The 27,778-nt window shown below is 41.3% G+C and overlaps 1 protein-coding gene across 2 annotated transcripts in view; it reads right to left on the reverse strand.

The window, feature by feature from the left end:
* Positions 1–1,799: 1,799 nt before the first annotated feature.
* The window catches only part of DCP1 (decapping 1), a 55,456-nt gene continuing 29,477 nt past the window's right edge, over positions 1,800–27,778 (reverse strand). For both annotated transcript variants that reach the window (XM_087692703.1, XM_087692704.1), the window contains 4 exons: positions 25,561–25,614; positions 2,825–2,948; positions 2,283–2,717; positions 1,800–2,121 (listed from right to left, as the gene is read on the reverse strand). In XM_087692703.1, the coding sequence (XP_087548829.1) occupies positions 2,059–2,121; positions 2,283–2,717; positions 2,825–2,948; positions 25,561–25,614 (676 nt within the window). In that variant the 3' untranslated portion in view covers positions 1,800–2,058. The remainder of the gene's footprint in view (positions 2,122–2,282; positions 2,718–2,824; positions 2,949–25,560; positions 25,615–27,778) is intronic.

The following is a 27,778-nucleotide window of genomic DNA, read 5'->3' on the forward strand; positions in this document are numbered from 1 at the left end:
CTCCCCACTTAAGTATGAGTTGAATCTTCATCTTTTAGATGGAGAAGCTAATACAATACATTTTTTCAATAGTGATGCCATGTCCTAGCATACCAATGGGAGATACCATGGAGAGGTCTCAAATTGAAACAGGTCCAAAGTTTTTTTCAAGAAACTATGATGAATTATGCTACAAATTTAGGTACCCCAAATTGCATGTGAACTACCCCCCACCCTTTATTTACCTTTTTTTAAGTTTTGATACTTGGCGAGTGTTGCTAGTGTCAATTGATCTAATGGACCAAATGATGTTCAACAAACCGAGTAGGCACCACATGATGTGGAGCAAACAATCTTCTTGTGGAAGCACCAATGATTAAGAGGAATGATGTGACGCACCAATGCCATGATGCATGCCAAAATGATCTATTATGAAAAGCAAATAGCAAGCACCATAGCATTCTAATTGACTTTGTGCAATCAATTCCTACTTCAACATGTGCACATGCGGCAAGGGTGGTGGCTTCATAACCTGAACTAAAATTAGCCTACTAGCAATACACAAGGACTTGACTAGATACGTTGTTGGAAGTAGAGAAGGCAACATAATCTCAACCTCAATGGCACAAGTCTACAACGAATTCCTCGAGGGGTTGGATAGCAAACTCCAAGAGTTTATTTCCTCTTCTCGTTCATCATTAGTAGCAATTGAAGCACCGCAAAACCACCATGAGGAGTCTATTTCCTCTTCCTATTCTTCATTTGTAGCAATTGAAGCACCACAAAACTAGTGGAAAGGCAGACAACCGCTCCTAAACTCTCTCTCATAGCACTATTAAATATGGAGGAGAGGTGGATGAAGCTCCATGTTGAAGAGAGAAGAAAATGAGTAAAACCTCTTCCACATACATCAAGAAACTCCACTATTAAGTTATGGAGTTGTCGAAGAGAGAAGAAAAAAAGTAAGAACTCTTGCACATACATCGAGAAAAATAAAATGATGTAATGGATTTATTTTGAAAATAAAATACCTAGGGCCTCATAAAGTAGACCTAAGATTTTCCCCAAACCTTTGACCCTTACTTAATGTTAGGAGGTTTAAAAGCGGTTCACACCTTTAATACATATGCACACGTGCACCTAGCATAGTGTTCACACACAAGGATGAATAAAACTAACCAACACAAATAGAGATAGGCCTTTAGTCCAAATTCCTTTGAGTTCCTTTCCATCAGTATCAATAGACTTATTATACAAGAGATGGGCCTTGTCATACCAAAAAATAGGTTTAGAAAGCATGTTTAGTATCAGTTACAGCACTGTGGGCCCATAAAACAATCAAATTTTCGAATTCACTAAGATACAAAAGCACAATGCAAACCCCTTTGCATTTAGAATGTACCAAGTAACAACAAAAGATTTTCACGGAACATCAATGGATCTTATGACTTTTATACAACGAACAATGTGGTGCAGACTTTAGAAATAATTGCTTGTCAACATAGTCATCTCTGGTCTTCCTTTATAAAATCAAATTTACATGAAAAAAGCCAAGTACATAACACCGACTTATTCAGCACAATCTAAATATTCAAAGATATGTAACTACAAACGGAAGCTGAGATTTTAACCAGCACAACTATTACTTAAGAGCTTTTGTAATCTACACATTAACTACTCAGTATGGCACAGCTTATCACATCATTGTGTTTGGACAATTGTGCTTTAGCTTTTCTGATTGCTAGAAATCATCTAGCATTTATCCGAAGCAATCACAAAAAAACACACATTCAGACAACAATCACTACAATACAGCAATGTATGCAAGCTACAGAGAATATGTTTATATGCATTCCGCATGCTCAACAAGTGTGTTTAACTGGAGTACTCAGCCTAGCTGGCTGCTGGTATAAGAAGAAAACTCCTCTGAAACAATTTATGATTCAGATGAAAGCACGCTATATGTTTCTATTTATCAGTAGAAAGACTGAAAAAATGAACGGCAAAACTTTGGAGTATTACAAATGTACAAGGGAAACTACTTGATTTGATCAACCGAGAAATTCAACCTGTAAAATGCTAGATGGGTAGCCTATGTGCTTTCATCATCTCCTCATAAATCATATCAATAAAGCTATCATTCTGCCAGGACATAAAATAAAGATATTAGAGGAACTATCTCAAAACATCACATAATGTATCTGAACTTATGTCAACTGCTAAGAAAGCAGTGCACAGACCTGATCAGGTAAAAACTTTTAGAGCAGAATAGAGAAGTAAATGTGCCTATGAGAAAGAATTACCTGCACCAATCGATAAAGTGCATCACGAATTCCTTCCCTGCTGAGAGCTGACCTGTTGGGTAGAGTAGAAGCTGGGGCCAAAGATGGTGGAGGAGCTGGGGGTGGGAAAGGCTGCAATAAAGGAGCTCCCACGGATGGCTGCAATGCAGGTGGAGGATGAAGAGTCGCTGGTTGAGAAGAAGGGAGGGGGGGTGGTACAAAAAAGTAAGGTTTCAAAGGACCTTCTTGATTTGTGTTAACAGTATTATCTGTAATGGACTGGCTCGTTGGAGTCGATAATGGTGGTGGCGGAGGTGGTGGAGGTGGCATGGCAAGCACTGGAGAAAATGATGCCATAGTTGCAATAGAGGGATGTGTGGAAGATGGGTGGACTGATGCTGATGACCTTAGACTTGTGGAAGCTCCCGCATCATGGGAATTGAGATGCAAAGCATTCTGTACCAAATCATAAGAAAGCAAGAAATGTGGGCTAAATTCTGAAAGATTGGCTAAATTCTCAACAAACAAAATCAACTTGTGGGAAGCATGCTTCACAAGCTTACACTGAAGAATCGTTCAAGTGGATCTTCTGAGACAACTGTGGCAGAAGATGGGGCAGATGTAGGTTCCAAAGGACCCTCAACTGTCGCAGGTGTCGGCACTGCTTCTAGCTCTTGAAACTCATCACTGTAAGAGAACAACTGATTATGTCCACCCAACTGGTTAAACTGAAACAACTGTTTTTCAAGTCTGGCCAGCATACGTGTCATATATACTGTTTAGAATATCCATAAACGATTTTTTGTTTTCTTCCCTTTATTGCTGCTGTTTTGTTGTTTCTAGTACATAAAGTGAACCCCTCAATGTGAGGACACACAAATTTACAAGTTAAAAACTGTGGAAGTCCAATGTTTCACAGATTTCATTACATTCATCCATCCTCACAGTACTACACAAAGAGAATTATCGATTCCCTGAGAAAGAATGACATGTGATGTGACCCTTAGCAGCCCAAGAAGAAAAGTAAATGCAGAGAGTCTTGCAGCGTATCTACCAAAAATCCCAAAGAATCTAGGGAAACATAAAAGCAATAACAGCGCCCTCCAGCTGTCAGACGAATACTCCAGATAAAACATCCCAAAGTAAATATGGATTCTCCAGTCCAACATCATTTCCCTAACACAAGTTTTCCTCTTTCTTAAAGGTTTCTGCCCTGTGAAACTTCTGCCATCAGCTCCACAGAAAAACACATTGCTCAATTGCAGGACTTTCCTCAAATCCAGTCAATGTTTAAATTGACCAACGACCATTCTTCTACAAACTTCAAACTTGACTCCGTAGGATGCAAATGAGAGAGATGGAATCAGCAACCATTATCCATCAGAGTAAATCTAGGAGGGTCCACCATCTAACCAACATGAGGAACAGCTGTGCTTCCATCATCTAAAGAGAAGTCATCTGAACTGTGAGTTTGTGCAGCCCACCTACACCTGATCTATAAACATTCAGGAAGTGAATGGCTAAAGTAGTTGGTTCTGAGGTTTGGCCCCTGCTCAGCACAAGCTAGCACCAAACCTTCTACATATGCCTATTTGTGTGAAGCTCCCAATAATCTCACAGAACTCTGAATGAGATGGCCAGCGTCTAGAATATGTCTACCAGGGGAGCCTCAATGCTCAAACCATCTGCAAGACAAAGCTGGCACCCCGCATACCAACATCATACAAAGGCTGTCCAATAACAGTAGAGAATCCAAGTTCAGCTCCTCTCAATGAAGTATCCTGCACATAATCTGAGCCAACAGTGCCTTAGCCCATCCCCACGCTGTAATGTGTCCACCTATTATCTTCATGACACGTCTTGGCAGTCCATCGGAAAGGATGTCTAGAAAACTCCGCCCGGCACTCCCATGGAATGTTACGGGGTTTGCGATCTAGGGCTTTCCACGTCTGCCACATAGTGGAAGTATTCAGGCCGTTTCCACTTACGACCGACCTGAATTAGGGTTTTTCTTATTGGTCATTTCCTAACGGCAACTAGCGTCGAACCCAAGCGAACTACTTTACGCAGAAACGCCATGTCCGAAGCGGATTCACGCTGCACTTGGTTCAAGGAGAATGGGAAACGACAGGGATGCCAAGCTCAACCTCTCTGCCATAAGGCATAGTCCCATTCCGTTCCCCTAAAACAGCGTAAATCGAGATTAGTTACAACTCTAGGTCAACGCTCTTGTTGTTCGTGTTCTTTTGAACGATCTTCCTGCTGTCCATCGTGATTTGAGAAAAGTTCCCGGCCAACCGAGACCACCCATCCGTAGGACGAACCTATGGCCACATCCACCGCACTTTCCTCAGGTTGTTTTAGTTATTTAAATACATTTAGTTGGACATGTATCAATCAGCTTCCTTAATTAGCCCGTTAGGCACTGGTTCCTTCACATAATCATATCACTTGACATAGAAAAACAATGTCAAACAAGTTCCTTTTTAACAGGTTATCATATTTATCTTTGAAATACATAAAGTCTAGCCCGTAGGCTTATCCACAATCCGCCTGAAGGCTATCCAACAATCCACAAGGATCACTAATCCAAGATTCCGCCCGTAGACTAGTATGCGGGCCTCGAGATCCAATCCCAAGTCACATTAGCCTCTTGTACAGGGCCCGGAAGGCGAGCGATTTACGGCCAGAGCCCCCCTGGCACCCAAGCGTCCTCCTGCTCCAAGTAGCGCTTAACAAAGAGACCTCTCGCGGCGGGTTCGGCCCACCTTCCCGGCGCGGTTAACAACCCCTTTGGTTAGGGTCAGGCAGGCAATCGGGGGTAACTGAAGCTGCCTCTCCCTTCAGGCCTTCAACCTGAAGCATTAGATATCCATTTATCCTTTAATTCTTTGATTAAACAAAGCAAAACAGTGCTCCTAAATCTGTAACAATCACAATCATTTTCATTGGTCGTTATTGTTGGTCAACTGCTAAGGAGTGAATCCTTCTTTCCGAATGCATACAGCACTCGATCCAAGAACTTCCGACTTGGCAAGATCCCCTATATCCTGGGTTAGGGTTTACCTTATTAACCCGACTCGATCAATACCTTAAGTTCATATGTTATTCCAATTTATTGGTTTGTCCTTTGCTTCCGAGCAATTATCTTTACTTAACAAAGATACTATATCAGGATAATTATTCATCCTCTTGCAAGATAACTTGCGTAAGAATCTGTCAACCTCATTTCGAGGAATTGGCCATTCCCTTGTGATCCAATCACAAGATCATACAACTTTGCACTTGTTGCACAAGTATCACATCAAACTATGGGACTATTTACCCTTCGAATGGAGTCACGAAACAATCTGTTCATGATTACATTCGGCTCACGTTGTCAGTCCTAGGGTACCAAGTTCCATCTTTTTTTTAGTGAGAGATTCCTAGGGATAAACCCTAGATCACTTCTCAAGTATGTTCCGTTGTCCCTACATTCTGTGAATGTAGGCAAGTATTTAGGGTATAGGAGTTTCAGTTTTAGCAATACGTGCGACTAGGTCACGTATTAAATCCTAGATTGTTCTTTGGAATTGAATTAACTCTTTCTAAAACGATTACTCCGCGGGTTTAGATGTTTAGGTTTATCCCAATTTCACCTATCTACTTTTGAAGATAATTACGCTATCATTTCCATAACCACATGACTTATTATCTATGCGTAAGTTGATTTTCAAATCCTAACTTTTCGGTTTAAGATCAAGCATAGGTTAGGTTATAGCCTAATTCCAATCAATCATCCTATAACTTACGAACAAGATTCATGCTAAAACATGCAACCTTTTCTAATAATTATGCAATTGAAAAACGATATTTATACCAATTGACTAGAGTTATTCAACATAAGAATCATTTCATGCCTTGCACTTTCCTATGGATTCTTAGCACTTTCCATAATGACATATTGCGAAGAAGATATGTCCTAATATTGTGACATGCAATTTATACTTCCATGCCTAAACGAAGTGCACTATCTTAATTCCGTTTTGTAAATATGGATATTAATCTAAGTTCAGTTCATTGAAATGCACAAAAACTACTTACATATCAATTATCTGCTCAGTTTATTTTGTTCGTTTTATTGAAAATACTAATGACCGAACTTATCCATCGTAGGCTAATTCTTTCAAATTAACCAAAGTATTTAAGACAGAAAATGCTTCCTATCTCCAAAAATTATCTACGCACGATTAAATTACAACAACGAAAAATAAAAATTAGGAAGGAGAACCTGGACTTGTGGTGAGATGTCCACGTAGATGCTGGGGGACGATCCTCCTACAGTTGCACCTTAGGCTTTCTTAGGAGCCATCACGAATGCAGCCTTTCCGTCTTGGATGCGGCTTTGCGAACTTCCTTTTGAAATACCACCGTTCTTTATGAGTCTTCTATTCCTTCCTTTCGTAGAAGCTCTTTGAAGGGATACTTGTGGAGGAGGGGAGAAACCATGGAAAGGGTTTAAAACCCGGGAAGGGGGGGTGTTTTAAAAACCTCCGCGAGTAAGGCCCATTAAAGCCACGGGAAAGGCTTAATGGCTTTCTAAGGACCCACAGGAAAGGGGAAGATAAAAGTTGTAAAAGACCCTTACGAGGGTTTTTGTATGGGGAAAGAAGGTGTCAAAAACCCCTAACAGTGCATTTTGTGTGCGGCTTAAAGAGGGGTCTTTTCGTTTTGTGTGGAAAAAAACAAAGATATAAAAGGGCTAAAGAAGGGATTTTTGCATGGGGGAAAAAAGGGGCTTAAGGACCACTTAAAGGTCCTTCAATGGCAAATCAGGGGGGGAAAAAGGGACCTAAGGGAGCCCTTAGGAGGGAATTATTGCGAGGGTGGGGAAAAAAAAGCTTAAGGGTCCATATGAGGGCCCTTCACGGCAAAAGTCCCGGGGGGGGATATAGTAGTATTAAAGGCGAGCTTCTGGATATCACAGAGCCCACGTGGAAGGAGAAAGAGGGTGACTTCGTGGCGAGCTAGCGGCAAGCAGGGCGATTTCTTTCCTGGCTCACGGCGTCAGATCAGCAGCGTCTCGACGACAGCGTCGCGTCCACTCCTCTCTCTCTACCTCACGACCGCCAGCGCAGAGTATCGCCTTGTCAGAAGTGGAGCAGCGGTGGAAGCATAAACATGTGCTGAAATAAACTGCTAAAACACAAGACAAAAAGAGAAAAGAAAAGAAAACGATACAGATGAGAACTCAGATGTATGCACGGGAAATGGAATCCATATATCTGAATACGAGACAGTCGCATACAACAGTGAGTCACTGGCTGCGTGGGCACTGGCACTGGCTCCTCTCTCTACAGAGTCTGCAGATGGTGAAATGAAGTGACTGATTGAGGAGGAGCCACTGAGTATAAATAGGCTGAAAAAGTGGGGAGCAATAATGCTGGTCGGACAGCATTAATGCTGGCCGACTGGTGCATAAAAATGCCCCAATGGCATAAAATGCCACACCAGAAAAATACCTAAAATACCTAATAAAAATGCCCAGCCCAGATCAAGCTCAGACTCACACATGAGCTGACAAATACTCTGCTAACACCCTCTCTCAGATCATGAGTGATCTGATACAATACAATAGTACAATGAAAAGGAATCAAAAACTATACAACATAGAACCACCAAGTAGAACCATGGATACCCAAGCAGTGGGTGATCAAGCCACCACCAAGGTGCCTCGGAGAGAACCTGATGTCGATGTCGATCATACCAAACACCAGAAAATAGAGAAGATCATAGCATGTCTCTGTGTCCATCACTAATGTCTCGCAGTAGCATACAAGACCATCCTGTCAAAAATGCCCCTGAACATAGGTGACCATGGATTCCCCGCCTTTGGCCAGACCGCCAAAGTGTCCCCTCATGTGAGCTCCAGACGAAAGCCTCCCGCTCTCTGTCAGATAACCAGCTCAGCATGAACCTGGATGTCAATCCCAGCTCCAAGATTTGATTCCGCCAGACTGAAGTTGATGCGTCAGGGACGTCCCTCTCTGGAACCTGTGCACCTGTATAAAAATATAGATGAGGCGTGGCTGCCCCATCTGAACACCCGCTCACACTCCCTCTCTGGCACAAGAGAGTCGTGAGGGATGACCTCATCACCACCACTAGAAAGCAGCCGAGGAAGGGGCAACCAAGCCCTTCCCGCGATCCGAAGAAGAGGATCCCTTCCGAGCCTTGGACTTCACCTTGGTCGGAGGATTGGAGTTGGAGTCTGATAAAGGAGAGGACTCATCGGTAGAGTCAGCATCCCTCTTCGTCTTCTGCTCCTTCTTCCTGGAAGCCGCTAACTTCTTGCAGTCCTTCCGCAAATGTCCCTTCTTGCCACAGTAGTAACACTGGGCCTTCGACTTCTTCCCGTCACCCCTCTCGGAAGCTACATAAGCCTCACCTCCATAATGTGCCGGAAGCCGCCCCTGTAATCTCAAGGATGCCTCATTCTCAAGAAGCATCGAGGTCATATGTAACTTATCATTAGTGGAAGTGCACGGAGGAGCCATATGGAGAGGATAAGAAGAGAAGTAGAGAAGAGATGGAATTTAGAGAGGAAACACAGCCAAAACACAAGCACAGACTGTAGAAAATGAGAGTTCACATGCAATATAACCCAAAATCTGATCAATAGAAGACAAAATCTGCTGCAGAAAGGCAAAAAATCAGTCAAAAACTGCCAAAAACAGCAAAAACGGCCTGAATGAACAGTCACCCAGCCACGAGAGATGCTGAATCAGCAAAACGCAGGCTGTAAACTGGAGAAAAACAGGTAGAAAACTGTCGCCAGCAGCTGCAGATGAAAAACGCAGGCAGCAGAGGGTGCGTAGGCAGCAGGCGATGGCAAAACTGCAAAAAACGCAGGCTGAAAACAGCCCCAAAACAGGTAGCCTGGCTGCGACAGCAGTTGTCTGATCAGCAAGGGTACAAAACAGTCCTGAAATCAGCAAGAAAACACAGCAGAAACACAAATCCTGAAAACTGATACCATGTCAGAAGTGGAGCAGCGGTGGAAGCATAAACATGTGCTAAAATAAACTGCTGAAACACAAGACAAAAAGAGAAAAGAAAAGAAAACGATATAGATGAGAACTCAGATGTATGCACGGGAAATGGAATCCATATATCTGAACACGAGACAGTCGCATACAACAGTGAGTCACTGGCTGCGTGGGCACTGGCACTGGCTCCTCTCTCTACAGAGTCTGCAGATGGTGAAATGAAGTGACTGATTGAGGAGGAGCCACTGAGTATAAATAGGCTGAAAAAGTGGGGAGCAATAATGCTGGTCGGACAGCATTAATGCTGGCCGACTGGTGCATAAAAATGCCCCAATGGCATAAAATGCCACACCAGAAAAATACCTAAAATACCTAATAAAAATGCCCAGCCCAGATCAAGCTCAGACTCACACATGAGCTGACAAATACTCTGCTAACACGCCTCCCTTCTCTCCCTCACGCAATCAAAGTATCTCCTCTCTTCTCTCCCTCACGCATTCAGACAGCGTCTCATGGCAGCGCCTCCCTCATCGTCCCACCATCCCCGATTTAAATAGGGGAGGGGATAAGATCCTCTCTCCCCCACACATCGATGCACATGGGTCTTCCCCCCTTCAAGCTCCAGCAAGGAGCTTAGTGTCCACCCTTCCCTCCCTCTCCCCCAGCTCGACAGTCGGCTGGGGGAATGAGGGAATAAAAAAAATTTGCCCAATTCAAAAAAAAAATATCCCTAATAATTATTCTAACCTAAGAGGGCATTCATATACGAAATGCATATTTTTATTTCGGAGTTGTTACATTCTCTCCCCCTTGGAGGAATCGAGATGTCCTCATCTCGAGATAAGCTGGGGATATTGATGGTTGAGAGTGCCTTCATCTATCCAAGTGGCATCCTCTTCGGGATAATCTTTCCACTGGACGAGGCATTCTCTCAAGGTTCTGGATCTCAGTTGTCTCTCCCTAACATCTAAGATCCTATCACGCCTTAGTTCAAGGACTCCTTGACTAGGCATTACAACTTGTTAGTCATCAAGTACATGGTTAGGATTAGGTACATACTTCTTCAATAGGCTGATATGGAATACATTATGAACTTTTAGGTTCTCCGGGAGTTGCAATCTATAAGCATTAGGTCCTAGGCACTTGAGGATCTTGTATGGTCCACAATACCTTGGACTTAGCTTCTTGCAATCTCCTAAGGATAGGGAACTCTTCTTAGGGCGTATGCGAATGAAGACCATGTCTCCTTCTTCAAAGATTCTATCTTGACGCTTCAAATCCGCGTATGCCTTTTGTCTATCCTTGGCAGCTTGGATGTCCTGTCTTATTGACTTTATTTGGTCATTCATCTCTTCCAACATTTGCCTTGAAGCTTCAACCCTCAAGGTTGGATCTGAGAAGTTTAGGGAGCTTCGACAGTCATGACCGTACAATGCTTGGAAAGGGGTCATCTATATGCTTTGTTGGTAAGAAGCATTGTAGGCAAATTTAACCAAAGGCAAGTATTGAATCCACCTTTTCGGCTCACGACAGCAGTATGCCCTAAGCATATCCTCGATGACTTGATTGACTCGCTCTGTTCGACCATCGGTTTGGGGATGGTAAGCTATGCTAAAACAGAGTTGAGTCCCAATGGCTTCGAAGATAGCTCTCCAGAAGTGTGATGTGAAGACAAAGTCACGATCACTAATGATTCTTGAATGCCACAGGAGGGGGTTGTCTTAAATGCCACAAAAGGGGGAGCTTAGGAAGCCCACCCTTGGAAGCTTCCAAGGAGCTTCCAAGAGCTTCTGGATATCACAGATCCCACGCGAAAGGAGAAAGAGGGCGACTTCGTGGGGAGCTGGCGGCAAGCAGGGCGATTTCTTTCCTGGCTCATGGCGTCAGATCGCCAGCGTCTCAACGGCAACGTCGTGTCCACTCCTCTCTCTCTACCTCACGGCCGCCAGCGCAAAGTATCTCCTCCCTTCTCTCCCTCACACAATCAGAGTATCTCCTCTCTTCTTTCCCTCACGCATTCGGACGGCATCTCATGGCAACGCCTCCCTCATCGTCCCACCATCCCCAATGTAAATAGGGGAGGGGATAAGATCCTCCCTCCCCCACGCGTCGATGCACATGGGTCTTCTCCCCTTCAAGCTCCAATAAGGAGCTTAGTGTCCACCCTTCCCTCCCTCTCCCCCAGCTCGACAATTGGCTGGGGGAAGGAGGGAATAAAAAAATTTTGCCCAATTCAAAAAAATATATATTATCCCTAATAATTATCCTAACCTAAGAGGGCATTCATATACGAAATGCGTATTTTTATTTCGGAGTTGTTACACACGCCAACTTCTAAGGACCAAGGTAAAGGAAAGAGGTCATCACCACTTTTCCAGTCCCTATCCAACTTATCCACAAACCTACCCTCCCACATCAGTAGCACAGTCCAGCACCACTCACATAGCTCCTATTCCATGTCTTCTCCCTCAGTTTGGCCACACTAGTCTTCTACCAATGGTAGATTCAAAAAGGAACATCTGCTGCCTCAATTCTAGAACCAGCTACATCCCAAGTAATACTGTTATCAATGCCCCTAGACCGATCCCTGAAGTCAATGCTTTGTCTTTCCCTGAGATCTAAACTGATTTCTATCTTTCTTTCAAAGGGCTTTGCCAAAACGATCCCCACTTCAGTTGGATCTAGCAATTAGTCTAGGATAAACCTAGTAGCCCATAAGGAAGAGACGATTTGTTTCCTTTGAAGTCTTTGATCCTTGTTGAGGCAGAGAAAAGCAAAACATTTAAAAGGTTTCCCTAGGCCTCAGTCAAGCCTTTTGTTTTAGTAAGGCTTTTATAAGCCCCATTCACACACATACTACTAAAGGTATAGTTTCGATTCTTGGGAACATTACAATTTTGAAGGGATATTTTATGTCAGAATCAGTAAAGGTTTTACGGAAGACAAGTATAGACAACCGTTAATTTGTCAAGCATTTCTATAAACTTCATGCTTTTCCAAGGAAATAGTCAATGATTGTAAGTCCAAGTTCATGGGCCAGAAAGAAATAATCTTCCAAAAATCAGACACTTGATTATCCATGTTGCCCCTCGAACTGCTAACACAAATGGACAAACAAAGAGGAAAATCAAGCCATGGACAATATGCTACATGCATATGTCTCCCGAAGAGAGTTTGATTGGGAGTGTTATCTTCTTCAAATTGAGTTTGCTTATAACAATGCCAAGCAGTCGGCTATTTGCTGATGTACAGTTACCAACCCAAACGATCAATTGCATTCTAATTCACGAGGAGTGAGAATCAAGTTTGTTTCATTTTCTACACAATATGCAAGGAAAAGTGTTGAAACAGCCCAAGATCATACTACCTTTATGGTGACCAAAATCGTACTTCTTGAGAGCTCCAAGATAACACGCAGATTTACCTTAAACTCCCAACGGACTCAGATTCAATAACCAATGGCAAAGGCTGTAAGTTATCTTCAAAGTATTATGTTCATTTCTAGATTACCAAGACCTGGTGTTCAAAGTGAGTTGTTTGAAAGAACGATTGAAGCAAGATGAATAGATAGTTGCCATTGAGAAAATCTCACAACTGAAGGACTTTACTCCTTACATTCCACTTGAAACCAAATCAATTCCGGTATTCGACATAAATTGTTTGAAAAAACAATTGGGGCAAGATGAACACATAGTCACCATTGAGGCAATCTCCCGATTCAAGGATATTACTCCTTGCATTCAATTTGAACCCAAATTGGTTCTTCACCATAGTACTTAACAATCATATCAGACCATTTATCCCAAGCCTCTAGTCAAGTGAAAGAACCGCACAAAGGCAAAGCCAACATGGCCTTCGACATAAATTGTTTGAAAGAACGATGAGGGCAAGATGAACACATAGTCACCATTGAGGCAATCTCCTAATTCAAGGATATTACTCCCTACATTCAATTTGAACCCAAATTGATTCTTCACCTTAGCATTTAGCAATCACATTGGACCATTTATCCCAAGCCTCTAGTCAAGTGAAAGAACCGCACAAAGGCAAAGCCAACATGGCCATCAATACATTCATTAACAATTGTTTTCCAGCTTTGGCCCTAACGATACTGCCTAAGGAGAGCAATCATTCATAAGGGGAGAAGTATTATATCCTTGGACATCTAGATGAGTGCTAATACCATTGATCACAATGGTTTGTAAAGTGACCTAGAGTGAATGCACTAGGAGCACTTTAGGGTCAGGGCAATGGAGTCCTACTTACATGACTCAAGCCCCTATTGTGAATACCATTGTGTGGTCAGCACTTCTAGACTCTTGGCTTGTACGCTCATCCATACGCACATTAGGACAATGTGAGCTGATGGTCTGGGATGTGAAACCAACCTTTCTCCTTGGATAGGATGGAGAATAACTTGATTAAGCATTAATTACAGAAAGCATAAATTCGCGTAAACTGAAAATGCACACTTTACCACTTTAATCTTGGACATTGCACATCCTATTGGCCCCAAAATTGGTGCCCCTTGTGGTATTTCTTTATCTTATGTTGCAAATGGAAGTAATACGACCAAGATCCTTTGATCTCCTCTACTAATCCAAGTGCCTCGAGCTACCAAAACTAACCAGCAAGCCTCCAAACCAATTTTCCCCTTGGTTATGCTTGGGGATTGACCTTCACTCTACTCCTTGAAAGACAAATTCAGCCCCAAAGTTGATAATGGTTGGCCGATCTCTTGAATCTCCTTGAAATTTCTCAATTTCAATTGCGGGAATTCAAGTCCTAGGTCCTCAATTCTCAACATGCATCCTTGGCAGCTGTCAAACCCTAATTTTTGCTATGAATTAGGGTTTACAACAGAGATTGGCTGAAATCTCTTCCTCTCATGGCTTAAACTACTGGAAAATGTTGAGATAACTTAAGAAATGGTTGGGGAATGAGAGAAAACGTTGTAGAGAGAGAAATTTCAGAGTTTCATCGTAAGAAACATTGAAAAACTATTGTTGCCTTGCTCAAACAGCAATGGAGCCTACCACCTACAGCTTACAACCACCAAAAAGACTATTGTCCCCTCTTGTATGCTATCACCTACACCAGAAGAACCTTGAGCTGCTATCACCTACTCCATGAGGGCTCCAAATTGTTGTCACTTGCTGTAGGACTGGTCCATGATGGTTGCAAATCACATCAGCAGCATCTTCTTGCTCTCTAATAGTCTCCTCTCTCACAATGGTTAGAATACACTTCCACTAGCCTCTAAAAAAGGTTTTTCCACTTGCATGGGCAAGTTTTGCCAAGTGCAACCTTCTAATCCCAATTTTCAGCATTATCCAACTTATTGAATTGATTTTCAGAATATTAATTCTGAAAGTTAATTTAATAATTATTCTAGTGCTCAAAAAATCAATCTCACCAACCAATAATTATTGGCTAGGCAAATATTCTAGTTTGCACCAAAGGGCAGAGCTAAAGACTTCAAGGAAGGGAAAAAAGCTGCAATTTTTAATACTTTCAATGTTACTAAGGATAAGTTGAAAGCATTGGCATTCATTCCGCTTGGCTGTAACTTATTTTGGAGGCAAATTTCTTTTTCAAGTCGGATGAGGGTTACAATGGAGGAATTCCCGTAAGCCCAAAGCTCATCATTCAACCACTATAATGCGCATAGGCAAAGCTTGAAGAGATCAAAACCTTTTGGTACTTGCTTATAATATTCACTATAGGCCACCCCAATGCACCTTTTGCAACTTCCTTAGGCAAGAGAGAGAATCAACTCCCTCTAGTAGACCCCCAGAAGACCCTTGTCCTAGACAAAGAGTGCGCCAAAGAAAAACTAAGAGCCAACTCACCCCAAAGAAAAACTAGGTATTGTGAAAGTTTTACCCACTAAAAATCCCCACTCGACAAGTTCCAACAAAGGGAGTATCAAACCTAACTTGGACATCAACTCATTGACGGTGTTCATCCCCGCAAGTTACCCGCTAGACCCCTAACTAAGAGTAACTCTTTTAGGTGGAGCTAACAGGTTGGTGATATCACAAGGCCTTAGCTGCTTGGCACATGGTGATCGTGCCTTAAGGGTCGTTACGTCATTTCCCGAGGGAGTAAAGATTATGAGCTATGAAGGTCTCGCAAGTATCGCAAAATAGCTTAAACGAGGAATGCAACCACTGAAACATATCTGGTTGTTACGTCCCTTGAGTGCAATTTCGGAGCTACCCCAACTAGGTAGTCTTTACCCATGAGCCTCCCCACCAAGAAGGGTTATCATCGCTTCCTTATCATTTCAATGGGTGCCAAGCAACTCACAAGTCGCAAATGAGGTTACCAAGAAATTCGACCCAAAGGTCTCTGAAGGTTTCACAACGAAGTATAATGTGGCTGATCCATGTTCCCAGCTCTGGAATGCCGCAACTAGGGCACCACTACTACCCTCTAGGATATACCTTGTCTCATAGTACTATGGCACAAGTTCATGCCAAGAGAAGGTATCGCTCCGCCCAATACTTCACTCGCCTTCTTAGAGTAGTTCAGAACAAGTAACCCGATGTGTCCTCGTACTTACATTGCAAGTATGGTTTCAAGGCTTGGCAGTCATGCTGCTTGTTCCATTTAGCCTATATGTGGGATCGTACTACATTTAGTGGCATTGGACACATATCGCATCAACCAATTTCAAGTTCACATTTCCCAAGTCCACTTTCCTCGTACTCCTTTTCGGGTTGGGTTCGCATTTCCCAAGTCAACTTTCCTCGTACTCCTTTTCGGGTTGGGTGTCTTATCAACTCTCACACCCATGTTTTAAGGTGTGGATATTTGGCTAAAGCTTGAGCCCTTTTTCCACCACAATATGCCACTATGTGGGGGATGTGTAATTCATTGTACAAAGTGGCAACACCCATTGTGGTGGAGTTGCCGCTTTTCCCTACAACCTGAAACCAGCCTTCCTTCTCGAATAGGGTGGTTTAACCTAATTAAGCACTATATTACAACAATCAGCAAATGAACATAAACTGAAATGCTCACTTTACTTTCATAAACTTGGACAATGGACACCCTACTGGCCCCAAAATCGGCGTCCCTTTCAGTATTTCTTTAATTTCGATTGCTGATGGATAAATTACAAGCTGAGATTTCACGATCTCCTTGGCTGAGTCAAAAGCCCCTTGTTGTTCCAATAATCAACAAAGCATTAGGGCAAATTGCCCCTGGATTTTCACCCAAGACTTGCTCTAATGGAACCCCGACTGGTCAAATGCTGCCCCAAATTCAGAATAGATGGGCTGGCATCTGAAATCCTCACAATTCTACAAATTTCCGGTGCTGATTTCAGTGTACAATACCTTTCACTCATGGCACAGGTCCCAAGGTGGCTGCTAAACCCTAATTACTGCTGTAATTTAGGGTTTACAGCAGTAAACTCTCTGCTGTCCACCAAATTTGGCTGTATTCTACTACCCATGGCTGAGAATTGCTGAGAATACTTGAGCATAGACTGGAGGAGATGAGAGAATGCTGTAGAAAGAGAGAAAATCAGCTGAAATGTATCTTTTGATTCGTAGCTCTAATGACAAATCTTATGGCACCAACAACTTCAAAAGGGGGGTACAACACCAGCTCAGTTAGCGAGCCCTCCTCTTCTACTGCCGCCTCTCTTGAGGCGGAAGACAAATCCTGCTACCCCCTGTCCTGTCGCGGCGCACGATCAGTCATCGTTGCCTCTCATAGCCAAATCTGATCACCTCCTCTCCCTCTACCAAGCTCCGAATGGCTGCAATTCAACTTCCACCACCCTCCAACAACCTTCTCCCTAGTTGCATGGGAAAGTTTTGCCAAGTGGCAGCCTTCCTAATGCATTTTCAGCCATTAAATTAATTTTTCAGAATTAATTAATTCTGAAAAATAATTTCAGCCCTTTAGACCTTGCCCAAAATTAAACATGTCCATCTGTAATGAAATTGGCTAGGCCATTTGCAACTTGGAGTGGTTCCCAACCTCTGTTGAACCTTAGACTAGCATTAATTAATTAATTAATACTAGTCCCTAGTGTCACCACTGACACTTAATGGCCAAACAATTGTCCTAGGGTCCAACCTGGCACCAATTGACCACCAAAACCCAGTTGGCATAACTTAACATAACTTTTGCATTTAACACCCACTGCATCCTTGAGGTCCTTGGCCCGTTCCCATGAAATAACTACCATGTGCTAAACAACCTTGCACATTTGATTAATAACTTAATCAAATGTTACTAGCAAGATTAAAGCATCTCAAAACTTCACATCCCCGTGACATTAGCAATAGCCTTGGGAAGCGTGCCAAAAATTGGAAACTCCAAGACTTGGATTCAACAAGGCTGAAGGTGAATTTCAGCTCAATTCAAGTGGAGGACTAGCCAACCATTGAATTTGGGGCATTTCCATCGTCTATGAAGTGGGTGAAGGCCAATTGATTACCCGAATCAAGGGGCAAATCGAATTAAAGATTTGCTGGCGATTCATCACAGTAAGGGGAGTTGGAATACCGAAAGGGATTGGGAGAATCCCATTGTAAATCAACTTATTTTTCAATAAAACTAAAAAAATACCGAAAGGGGTGCCAATTTTGGGGCCAATCGGGTGTGCATTGTCCAAGATCAATAGGTAAATTTGTATTTTCAGATTTGCATTAAATGTTCGTTGTTGTAATTTAGTTGTAATCAGGGATTTACCACCCATCCACGGAAGGAAGGCTGGTTACACTCGATGAGCTCTCCGCCCAAGAAAATCTATCTAGCCTTAAAGAATGCTATTTCTCCATCACTACCAAACAATATAGCAACTTTACACGGATTGATTCCAAAGTTCATTTCTCACTAGGCTACCTAGTCAAATAGTCTATCGAGACTTTGTTGGAGCTCATCCAAGTTGTTTGCTAATTGAATGATATCATCCGCAAAGAGTAGTGCTTGGAGCAACTCTCTCAGGCCCAATATATCACACCCTAGCTTCTCCCCTTCATTAATAACGTTTGAACAGGATGGGTGACATGGGGCACCCTTGTCCAACACCCCTTTCCACATGGATGGGACCAAATAATGAGTCCCCGATCATGACACATATAGTAGACCAACAATATAAGGCCTTAATAAAGAGAAGGGTCTTGCCCTCTACCCTAGATGACTATAGCTTCTAGAAAAGGACTTCATGGGGCACTGAGTCATACGCATTCTGAAAGTTGATGTAGGCTGCAAATGTGGCCTTGCCCACATTGCGACAAAAGCGCAAAAGGCTACAACATTCCTAAGAGGTAATGCTTATAGTAATGGACTACTCTTGTAATCCATGTTAAATCACCATCAAGTTCAATTCAGTTTGGTTCAATTCAAGCAAGTGTTAACTTTAACCTAGTTGACAAGCACTTTTAAGGTGGATATCATGACTGCTTGTTGGCACAATTAGACACTTCACAATGTGCTACTTCAAAGTAGTATATTTAGAAGTTCAAGAAAGCATTGCTGAAAATCACTTCACTAGAGATATGTTTCTTTCTACGTGGACAGGACAAGCATTGTTGAAACGAGACGAGCATTTCGAACAAAAACAAGAATGAAGAAACCACATTTCAACATCCAGCGGCAGACAAGCAATCCGGGTTTGTGTTTATCTAGAAAAAAAACATATTTTCGTCTAGTTTTGTACTTGTCTTCTTCACAACTGTCCCCTCCTCTTGCTTAAGCCTCACTACCACTTGCAACACCCCTAGACTCCACCTCCTTCTCCCCCGTCCCCCCTTTCTCTCCTCCCCATCATTCCTTCTTCTCCTTCCTTCTTTCCTTCTTCTTCTTCTTCCATCCTTCTTCTAAGTTCTTCTCATTTCTTCTTCCTTCTAAGTTCTTCTTCTTTTTCCATACTCCTCCTCCTTGATTATTATTGTTATTATCCTCCTCCTCCTCCTATCTTTTTCTAAGCTCTTAGCTTTTTTCCAAACTCACATTACCTAAGCCCTTAACCTTAAGGCTTAAGCCTTAAACCTCTTTCAAATTCTGTTCTTTTGCTTCTTCCAAGTTGACTCAATCATGACTTCCGGACTTCGGAGACTGGAGTCATAATAGCTCAGGAGTCAATTTAGCATTGCAATTACCAATTACTAGTAACATTACACATGTCACATACACATGGTGATATCATGATTGTTCACTTATTAAGATGACACAATTACATGTATTTTGATTTTATTTATTATGCATTTTGTTTCTACCATTCTTAATGTCAACCTTTAGATGATTCACGAGTCATAAATTATAATTCATTTTGTTGTTTAAAGTTTTGAAAGTTAAGTCTTAATTGTCTTAACCATTGAGTCTTCACTTGTGATATATGTGTGATAAATTATGATTTCGATCATATGACATAAAGACTCAAAGTTTTGTATGAAATTTGGATATGTGTTATTATAGGCATTTATATATTTATATACTACATAATAATGTATGTATTTCGGTGTATAATCCAAAAACCCGTTTCCAAAATTTAGTCGAAACTCTAGAGCTCTAATTTTTTCCATTATCATCTCCCTCATTTCCGAAACTCGCCATTACTATGTATGCAACAACCAATGCATGGAATGCAAGACCCAATGTATTCAAATATGGCAAGTGGAATGCAAAACCCCATGAATGGTAGCATTGGCAAGATACTTGGGTCGCAAAGTGGCATGTATGATAATGCATCAATACCCCCTTCTATGTATGGGCCGCAAGGAATGAATGTTGGTATGCAAATGCTTCTTACGGTCCTGGTTAAAATGCAAAGGCAAAAAGTACACTCTTTTTGCAGCAGCCTCTTTATCATAATTTGACTCCCAAGGGGGCTTGAAAGAACAATGATGAGGGTGGAAAAGGAGTGAAGTTTGAGACCTACAGTGATGCATGAGAGAGGTTGAAAACTTCGACTTTCATTCAACAATTTGATGCGACCTATTTGAGAGGCAACTTTACCAAATTGTCTAAGATTTGGAAAACGACCACTTTCTTGAAGGGAAATGCATTGTAGTGGCGGTTTCCACTTCAAATGCAAGGTAGAGCACCATTAACATGGATACAATTTAGGCAAATGTTTGCTTCTAATTGGTTGACAAGCACCTTTGAAGTGGATATTAGGACTGTTTGGAACAGTGTCCATTCCATGCATATACGATATGTTTTGTATGATACTATACGTTCATTTCATACAATACCATACGGTTTGCGTGTATTCGAACTATATAAAAAAAAACGATCATTTCTGTTGGCACATTTTTACAAAAATTTGCCCATTTTTTGGATTGTTACACATTCAAACTTCTCTTCTTTCACACTCCTCCCTCTTTCATACTCCTTTCTCTTCTCCTCTTTCACCTCAGCCCTTATAAAAGGGCAATCTCCTTCCCATCTCACCACACAAATCAGCCTCTATCTTCATCAATTTTCCTCTCTTTAGCTCAAGTTTCAAGCCACTATCTTCTTGAATCACCCTACTCTATCTCTCTTCCTCTCCCTCTCCCTCTCCATTTCCCTTGCATTCTCTTCCTCTTATTCCTATCTCTCTTCCTCTCCCTCTCCCTCTCCCTATTCTTTTCTCACCTCCTCTTCCTCTCCTCTCCCGATCCCTCTCCCTCCTCCTCTCTCACCCTCTCCCTCTTTCTTACTTTCAAGTTTCAATCATACATATTACATTCTCTCTCTCTACCTCTCCCTCTCCCTCTCCCAAATCCCTCTCTCTCCCTCTTCTCCTTTCTCATCATTCTTTTCCACAATGCTTAGGTCTCCATGATCTATCTTTACGTTGCACATTTTATAAGTGTGTAGACTGATTTTATGTATAATTTTATATGTATTGTTTAATAAACATATGAAACAACGTATTTTGTTCTTAAAATTTTTTGTATACGCTCCATACCATACATATTCGTGTACTAAACATATCGTACTAAATGTATGAAACCACCCTAGCTTGGAATATAAGTTGGATGCATCCCAGACTCCAGGGTAAAAATTTGGAGCAACACAATAAGGAATTTTGAGACCTATTGATGCTTGTCACTTCTTATAGAGCGGTCCCTCTTCATGAGCAAGTGAAGTATTGTTGGAGGCTGCCTAAAGAAATTGGGGATTTTTGTATAAAGACCACCGTGACCATGATGTCACAACTCATAGAGACAACAACTACAACCAATGCTTTGCTACGTGGAAAGGATTCACGCTTCCAAGATGATGATGATGATAAGGAGGAGCCCTCCGAGAAGTTTTTGAAGGTTGAAAAGAGATGTATTTCTAAATATAGGATTGAGAAGATAAAAAACAAGCAGCAAAAAACTTGGAAAATACTCATACAATGCAAGGAGTTAATGGCTACAAATAAATACTTTGTATGTGAATAAGAGGAACAAAGGGCAACGAATTGTCCCAATAGAGCAAGATCAAAATAAAAAAGATTAGAGGTAAATTTTCCAAGAGATACTTGATGGAATTTCATATTTATTTACCAATGGATGCCAAATGGATGGAAGAGGGTGACTTGGCAAACCACTCTCAGTTGTTGCAACTTTACCTAGAAGCCTTTGAGTTGGAGCTAACTTTAGATCAGCCTCAATCATGCTCAGTAGAGTTTGGAAGATCCACAGCATTGCCTAATGATTTAAGGGGAATGTAGCACTTCCACTCCTCTAGTGTGATGAACAACTCTAGTATATAGTGCATCTAGAGTTCATACATGGAATATACATTTGGATATAATGTACATTTGCAACAAATGGATTATGCCTTGTACATTTGTTGGTCATCCAAGAGAAGTATACTTGCGTAAGATACATGTGGTTTGTAACTTATGTGTGCTCTGCTGCCTTTACAGGAGTATCATGTAGTACATCATTGCTATGAGGCACTAGTTATGCTTAGTTTATACATTATTTTGCCTTGGTGCTCAAAACAGTGTTGGATTTTGACATGTGGATGCATTCATATAGTTTTGATAGTAGTTATGATTCATGCGTATGGATCGTGACTACTATAAGTGCCTACAAAGTTAAACATGTAGAGGACATTAGCAGTGTTATACAATAGATAAACATACAAATTGACTAATGACACTGACATGTATTTCTAGTGGTAAGGTTTGTCATGGAAATGTGAATTTTTAACTTAATGCTCTCTAGATACTTAAGTTGTAAAGCTTAAAGTACACACATGTGAGATTAAGTTACGTGTGTCACAATGATAGACAATCCTAGTGTAACCAACCTTCCTTCCATGGATGGGTAGTAATTCCCTAATTACAACTTAGTTACAACAATAATATTTATTACAAAACTAAGAAATGCAATTAACTTACAATATTGGATAATGGACACCTTGTTGGTCTCAAAACTAGCACTCCTTTCGATATTTATTTAACTTAATTTAAGAAGAAGTTGATGTACAATGGGATTCTCCCATCCCTTTTGATATTCCAACTCCCCTTCCCGTCCAAAATGACTAGCACGTCTTCGATCTGATTTGCCCCTTGATTCCGGCAGTCAATTGGCCTTTACCCGCTTTAATAGAGATGAAAAATGCCCCAAATTCATTGATTTGCTTGTTCCTCCACTTGAATTTGACTAAAAACAACTTCAACCTTGTTGAATCCAAGTCTTGGAGTTTCCAACTTCTAGCATGCTTCTCAAGGCTGCTGCTAAATCCTGATTTCTGAGATTAGGGTTTAAAACAAAGAAATTTGAAATTTCTCAACCTCGAGTGATCTCAATGCTGTAAACTTCGAGACAAGGCTATACAACGGCTGGGAGATGAGAGAGGATATTGAGGAGAGAGAAAACTCAGACTTTCTTCATGAAAAACCGAAGAAAATCTATCATTTACTGATGTTGCTCTATCTCAACAACCCGTGGATACAAAGAACTGAAGAAAATTAGTCATTTATTACTGTCATCCTGTCTCAACAATACTCGCTATTGATTGGTCTTCTCCTGCCCTTAGTTGCCTCAGAAGGTCCTCCAATGGCTGCAAATCAGACCAACAGCATCTCCTCCCTCTCTCTTGCAGGCTAAATACACTAAAAATGCTTCTGCATCCTCTAAATACGTTTTTTAGACTTTACTCTTGCATGGGCAAGTAGCAACCTTTCCAAATGGTTTTTCCAACATTATCCATAATTAAATATTAAATTTCAGTTTTTAAATACGGAAAATCAATCTAATAATTATTTTGGTGCCCTGAAAAATAATCTAACTGGCCAATAATTAAATTGGCTAGACAACTTTCATTTCCGAGTGCCTACACCATCTTTGGCCATTAGATTGGCGTTAAGTACCACTAAACGCCACTTCTCTAGTATCACCAACTGATACTTATGGCCAAATGAATGACCTAGACCAACTTGCACCAAATACTACCAAGTATCTGTGCGGCATATTTTATAGCAATGTTTATCTTTGACATCCCGTGATTTCTTGAAGTCCCGAGCTCGTAAATTTACTCTAATCCCAATTATCCCTCATATATGCACCATATACTTAACCACGTGATTATAAGTTAATCCATATGTTAAGTGAGGTTTCAAAAATACATGTTGTCATGACACCTAGTCTCTGCAATGGGGGACATTGGCAAAAGTTGTTATGGACAGGTACCAAAGGGATATCTAGGAGAAATCTTGGTAAAGAAGATTAAATTTCCCCTTGGATATGACTTTCAGTGTCATGAGGATTACACTTTTAATTGATTTAATGCCCTACTCTAAGGTTTGTGGGAGGTTTCAACACTTTCAAGTTCAAAGAGGTTAAGATTTAAAATTGAGGTTGGGCAGCCTTGAATGTTATCTTAATGAGGGTAGGGCCAAAGAGCTACACAGCTCCTTTTTGCATGTGGAGACCCCAATGAAAATGGAATTTTGCCAAATGTCAAGTTTGGATCAGTTTTAGTGTATCTTCCATGTTAGGGCTGTTTTTCTCTAATTCTGGACTGTTAGGGGCAGCTCTGAGGGTGGAGAACTTAGTTGCAGGTAGGGAGATGGCTGCTGAAGCTGTAAGACAGGAGGGCAACCTGATCTAGAGAAGATCTAGGGACTATAAACAGCAACAAACCCTAAAAATGACATCACTGGCAATTGCTGGTGCAGAGATTAGGGTTTCAGACTGTAGAAAAACCCTAAAAACCAGAAGATGCCCGGACTTTCTCTCTCTAAAACAGGAGGGGATTGCAGTTACAGCACTTTCTTAACATCAAATTGATAGTTTCTCCCTTTCTGTTGTCTTTCAGACTTAATTACTGCTGTATTTAGGATTTATCTGCTGTCTCAACGAGTGCGCCATTGAATCTCAACCATTCAGCCCAGGAACTAGATAATTTACCCCAATTTCTTCACAAAAGCTAAAATGTACATGGATCTGGTTTTCAAAAATATCAAAGCCTCAGCAGCTTAATGCAATACTTCAGGATTCTTGAGATGCATAACTTGGAACAGGAAGAGAAGGTGATGTGCAAAGGGTCAGCACTTGTGCAGTCTAAAAACCAAGAGATACAGGCAACCAACAGTGAGAGGGTTGTGCAACACTACCATTCAACACTTATCATCTAACTTTATCTCCACTTCAATTGCTTGTCACAATTGTTCTGTTTTGCCCAAGCATGGGCACGCACAATCATTGCTGCAGCCTACATGCTCAACTGCCATTTTACCACAGAAACCCAATCCCAGCAAGGCACCATAAAAAGCCAAGCACATCAAGGCACCACAAAAACCCAATCCCTAGCCAAGGAGTCACTAGCCATTTACAAAGTTGACTGGCCGTTGAATGTTTGATGATTAGAGAAGTTTCTGTTCATATAGCATGTGGAAAGGCATGGCCATCAGTCCCAAGGATCCCAAAATCTTGTTATCAAAATGAGCAGAAAGCAAACAACACGGATATCATCACATAACTACCCTAGAATCCTTGCACATTATCTTGCGGATTCCTAATTTTACATAAGCCACCAAGCTGACCTGTAGAGAACAGAAAACTCATCCTTGAAAATGGGTAGCCTTCAAGAGTAATGTAATTAATTAATGTCTGTTTGAGAGCTTACATATCCCCTTGTGTTATTTTTGTAAAAGACCTAGCCCTTCCATTTAACTTTAAAAGAAAATGTGCCACTAAAAGTAGAAATTTGTCGCAGTTCACCACAAATATCGTGACTAGATTCAAAGATAAACAATACCATTGCAGACACAATCAGTGCCAAACAAATAATGTTAGCAAAGGTACACATACCTAGGAGAAAACACCTTTCTTTTTGGAGGAGTCTTTGAATACGCATTTAAGATCCTACAAAAAAAGAGACATGAACATTATCATCCAAGTTCAAACATTTTTAGAAAAAAACACCGTTATATAGCTGCACAAGCTAAAAAGATTTCAAGCTAGCACTTCTTTGAAAAGATATTTTAAAGGAAAACCTCCCTTCCAACCAAAGGGAGGCTCCCCATCCTCCTTGAGACTCTTCCAACCTCCCCATACCACCAATCCTTGTACAATCCACTACACCGGCCTCTAAGTTTATCCCTCTACCTACTATATCAAAAATAGTGACATTTGAGCTAGGTCTGCTACCCATTCTTGATCCATCAGCAAAAACCTTCAATCCTTAGGTTTGCTCCACAAGACCCGTTACCTCACTAGTACCAATAGACCATGCAAGGTTTGGGAATCCTTTCACTGAATTCCACCCCAAAGGTCACTAGACGATGTGCCTTACTTGCACCTAGTATGTCATTTGTGTATGTTTTTACAACAGATTACATAGCCCATTCAAAGCCACAAAGTTGATAGGCGGCTATAAAGTATCCCCAATGGCGAGAGGCCGTGAAGAGAGGCTTGAGAGTATTGAACCAAAATGAGACATGGACTTTGGTGGATCATCTATGCACTCTTGGTTCCATAGGATGGATGAGTTCCTTTGAACTCATGGTTACCATTCTACCCATTATGACCCGAACTTATATGTCAAATCTACTTGAGAGGGAATCCATAAGATCCTTCTATATATTGATGATCTATTTGTAACAGGCTCAATTTTTGCTACCATAGACTATATCAAGGCCTAGCTTTGTTTCACATTCGAGATTACTGAGCTTGGTCAGTTGTCCTATTTCTTAGAGATGAAGGTAGGTTGATGTGGGGATAGTATTTTTATCTCACAACAAAAGTACGTCCTTCACTTAGTCGAGTTGTATTGCATTGATCAAACATGGACTATAGCCACGCCTCTCGATCCCATTGCCAAGCTTTTAAAGGATTCCCTCGGTCTATGAGCCAAAGCATACCAATAAAATGTTTAGTGAGATGCAGGGCATGATGTGGGGTAGACCAAAAGGATGGATCATGTGTCCTGTAGGTTGCAGGTTGCTTTCCCAATCCTAGAAGCTTCAAATTGACAAATTAGTGACTAAGGTTACTAACCTTCGATTGTAATATGTATTTAGGCTATTTGAACACAATTACTTTGAGGGTTAAGAATGATATGGCCACCATGATGGGTGGTAGAGCAGTGCTTGGTGTCATTCAAAATGCTCATTCTATTGTGGAGAATGTTATGCTTGGCGTCATTCACAATGTCTATCCAGTTGTGGGGAATAACAACATGATTACTTATCGATCAATTATAGGGAAATTACTCTTGTTGATTCATACTAGGCCAAGCCTTGCATAATGTCTCTTTACTCCATCAATATTTCAATGAATCTAAGATCTCGCATTGGATTATATGCGTATTGAAATATGTTCAGCATACTTATTTTTTATGGACTGACACGAATAGGCATGGGTGTATTCTCCCCTATTACTTCATTATCTTCTCTTTGGGCATGACTCCCATTTCTTGATCAATCCGTAAACAAGAGACGATGGCCGATTCCACGGCCAAAGCTGAGTATCAGGTTCTCTTTGATGGCACCACAAAAGTTGTTTATCTAAGAAGCTTGCAAGCAACACTTCACTTTTCATGTGTTTCATTGATTGTTTTCTACTGCGATAACCTAAATGCTATTACACTAACTAGTAACCCTATCATCAATCCACAAATGCAACATATTGATATAGACTACCATTTCACCAAAGAGCAAGTTGAGCTAGGCGATATTCACCTGGAGTTTGTATCATCATCAAATAATTTTGCATATCTTTTGACCAAGTTGGTCAACCATCCAATTCTTCAATATCCTCTTTCTCAAATTAGTGTGGGTGCTCCCTCCTCTACTACCTTAGTTTAATGCAAAGAGAGATTTCCCCTTGGCTTTCCCTTACACTTTGAGAGGAGGCGACCTTCTTCTCTTGAGGGTGACAAGATTTTGATTCACTTATTGCTTTACACATAAATATTTCTTGTATATTATATCATTATCCGCATCCTCTACATGACTATGATTGTAAAGGACACTTAGGCAAGTGAACAATTCTACTATGAGAGTACCATCCAAATGGCACCGTCGCA

The sequence above is a fragment of the Lygodium microphyllum genome, chromosome 14 (assembly GCF_053477565.2).
Source record: "Lygodium microphyllum isolate KBCC chromosome 14, Lygodium_microphyllum_v1.1.10, whole genome shotgun sequence".
Classification (NCBI taxonomy): Eukaryota; Viridiplantae; Streptophyta; class Polypodiopsida; order Schizaeales; family Lygodiaceae; genus Lygodium; species Lygodium microphyllum.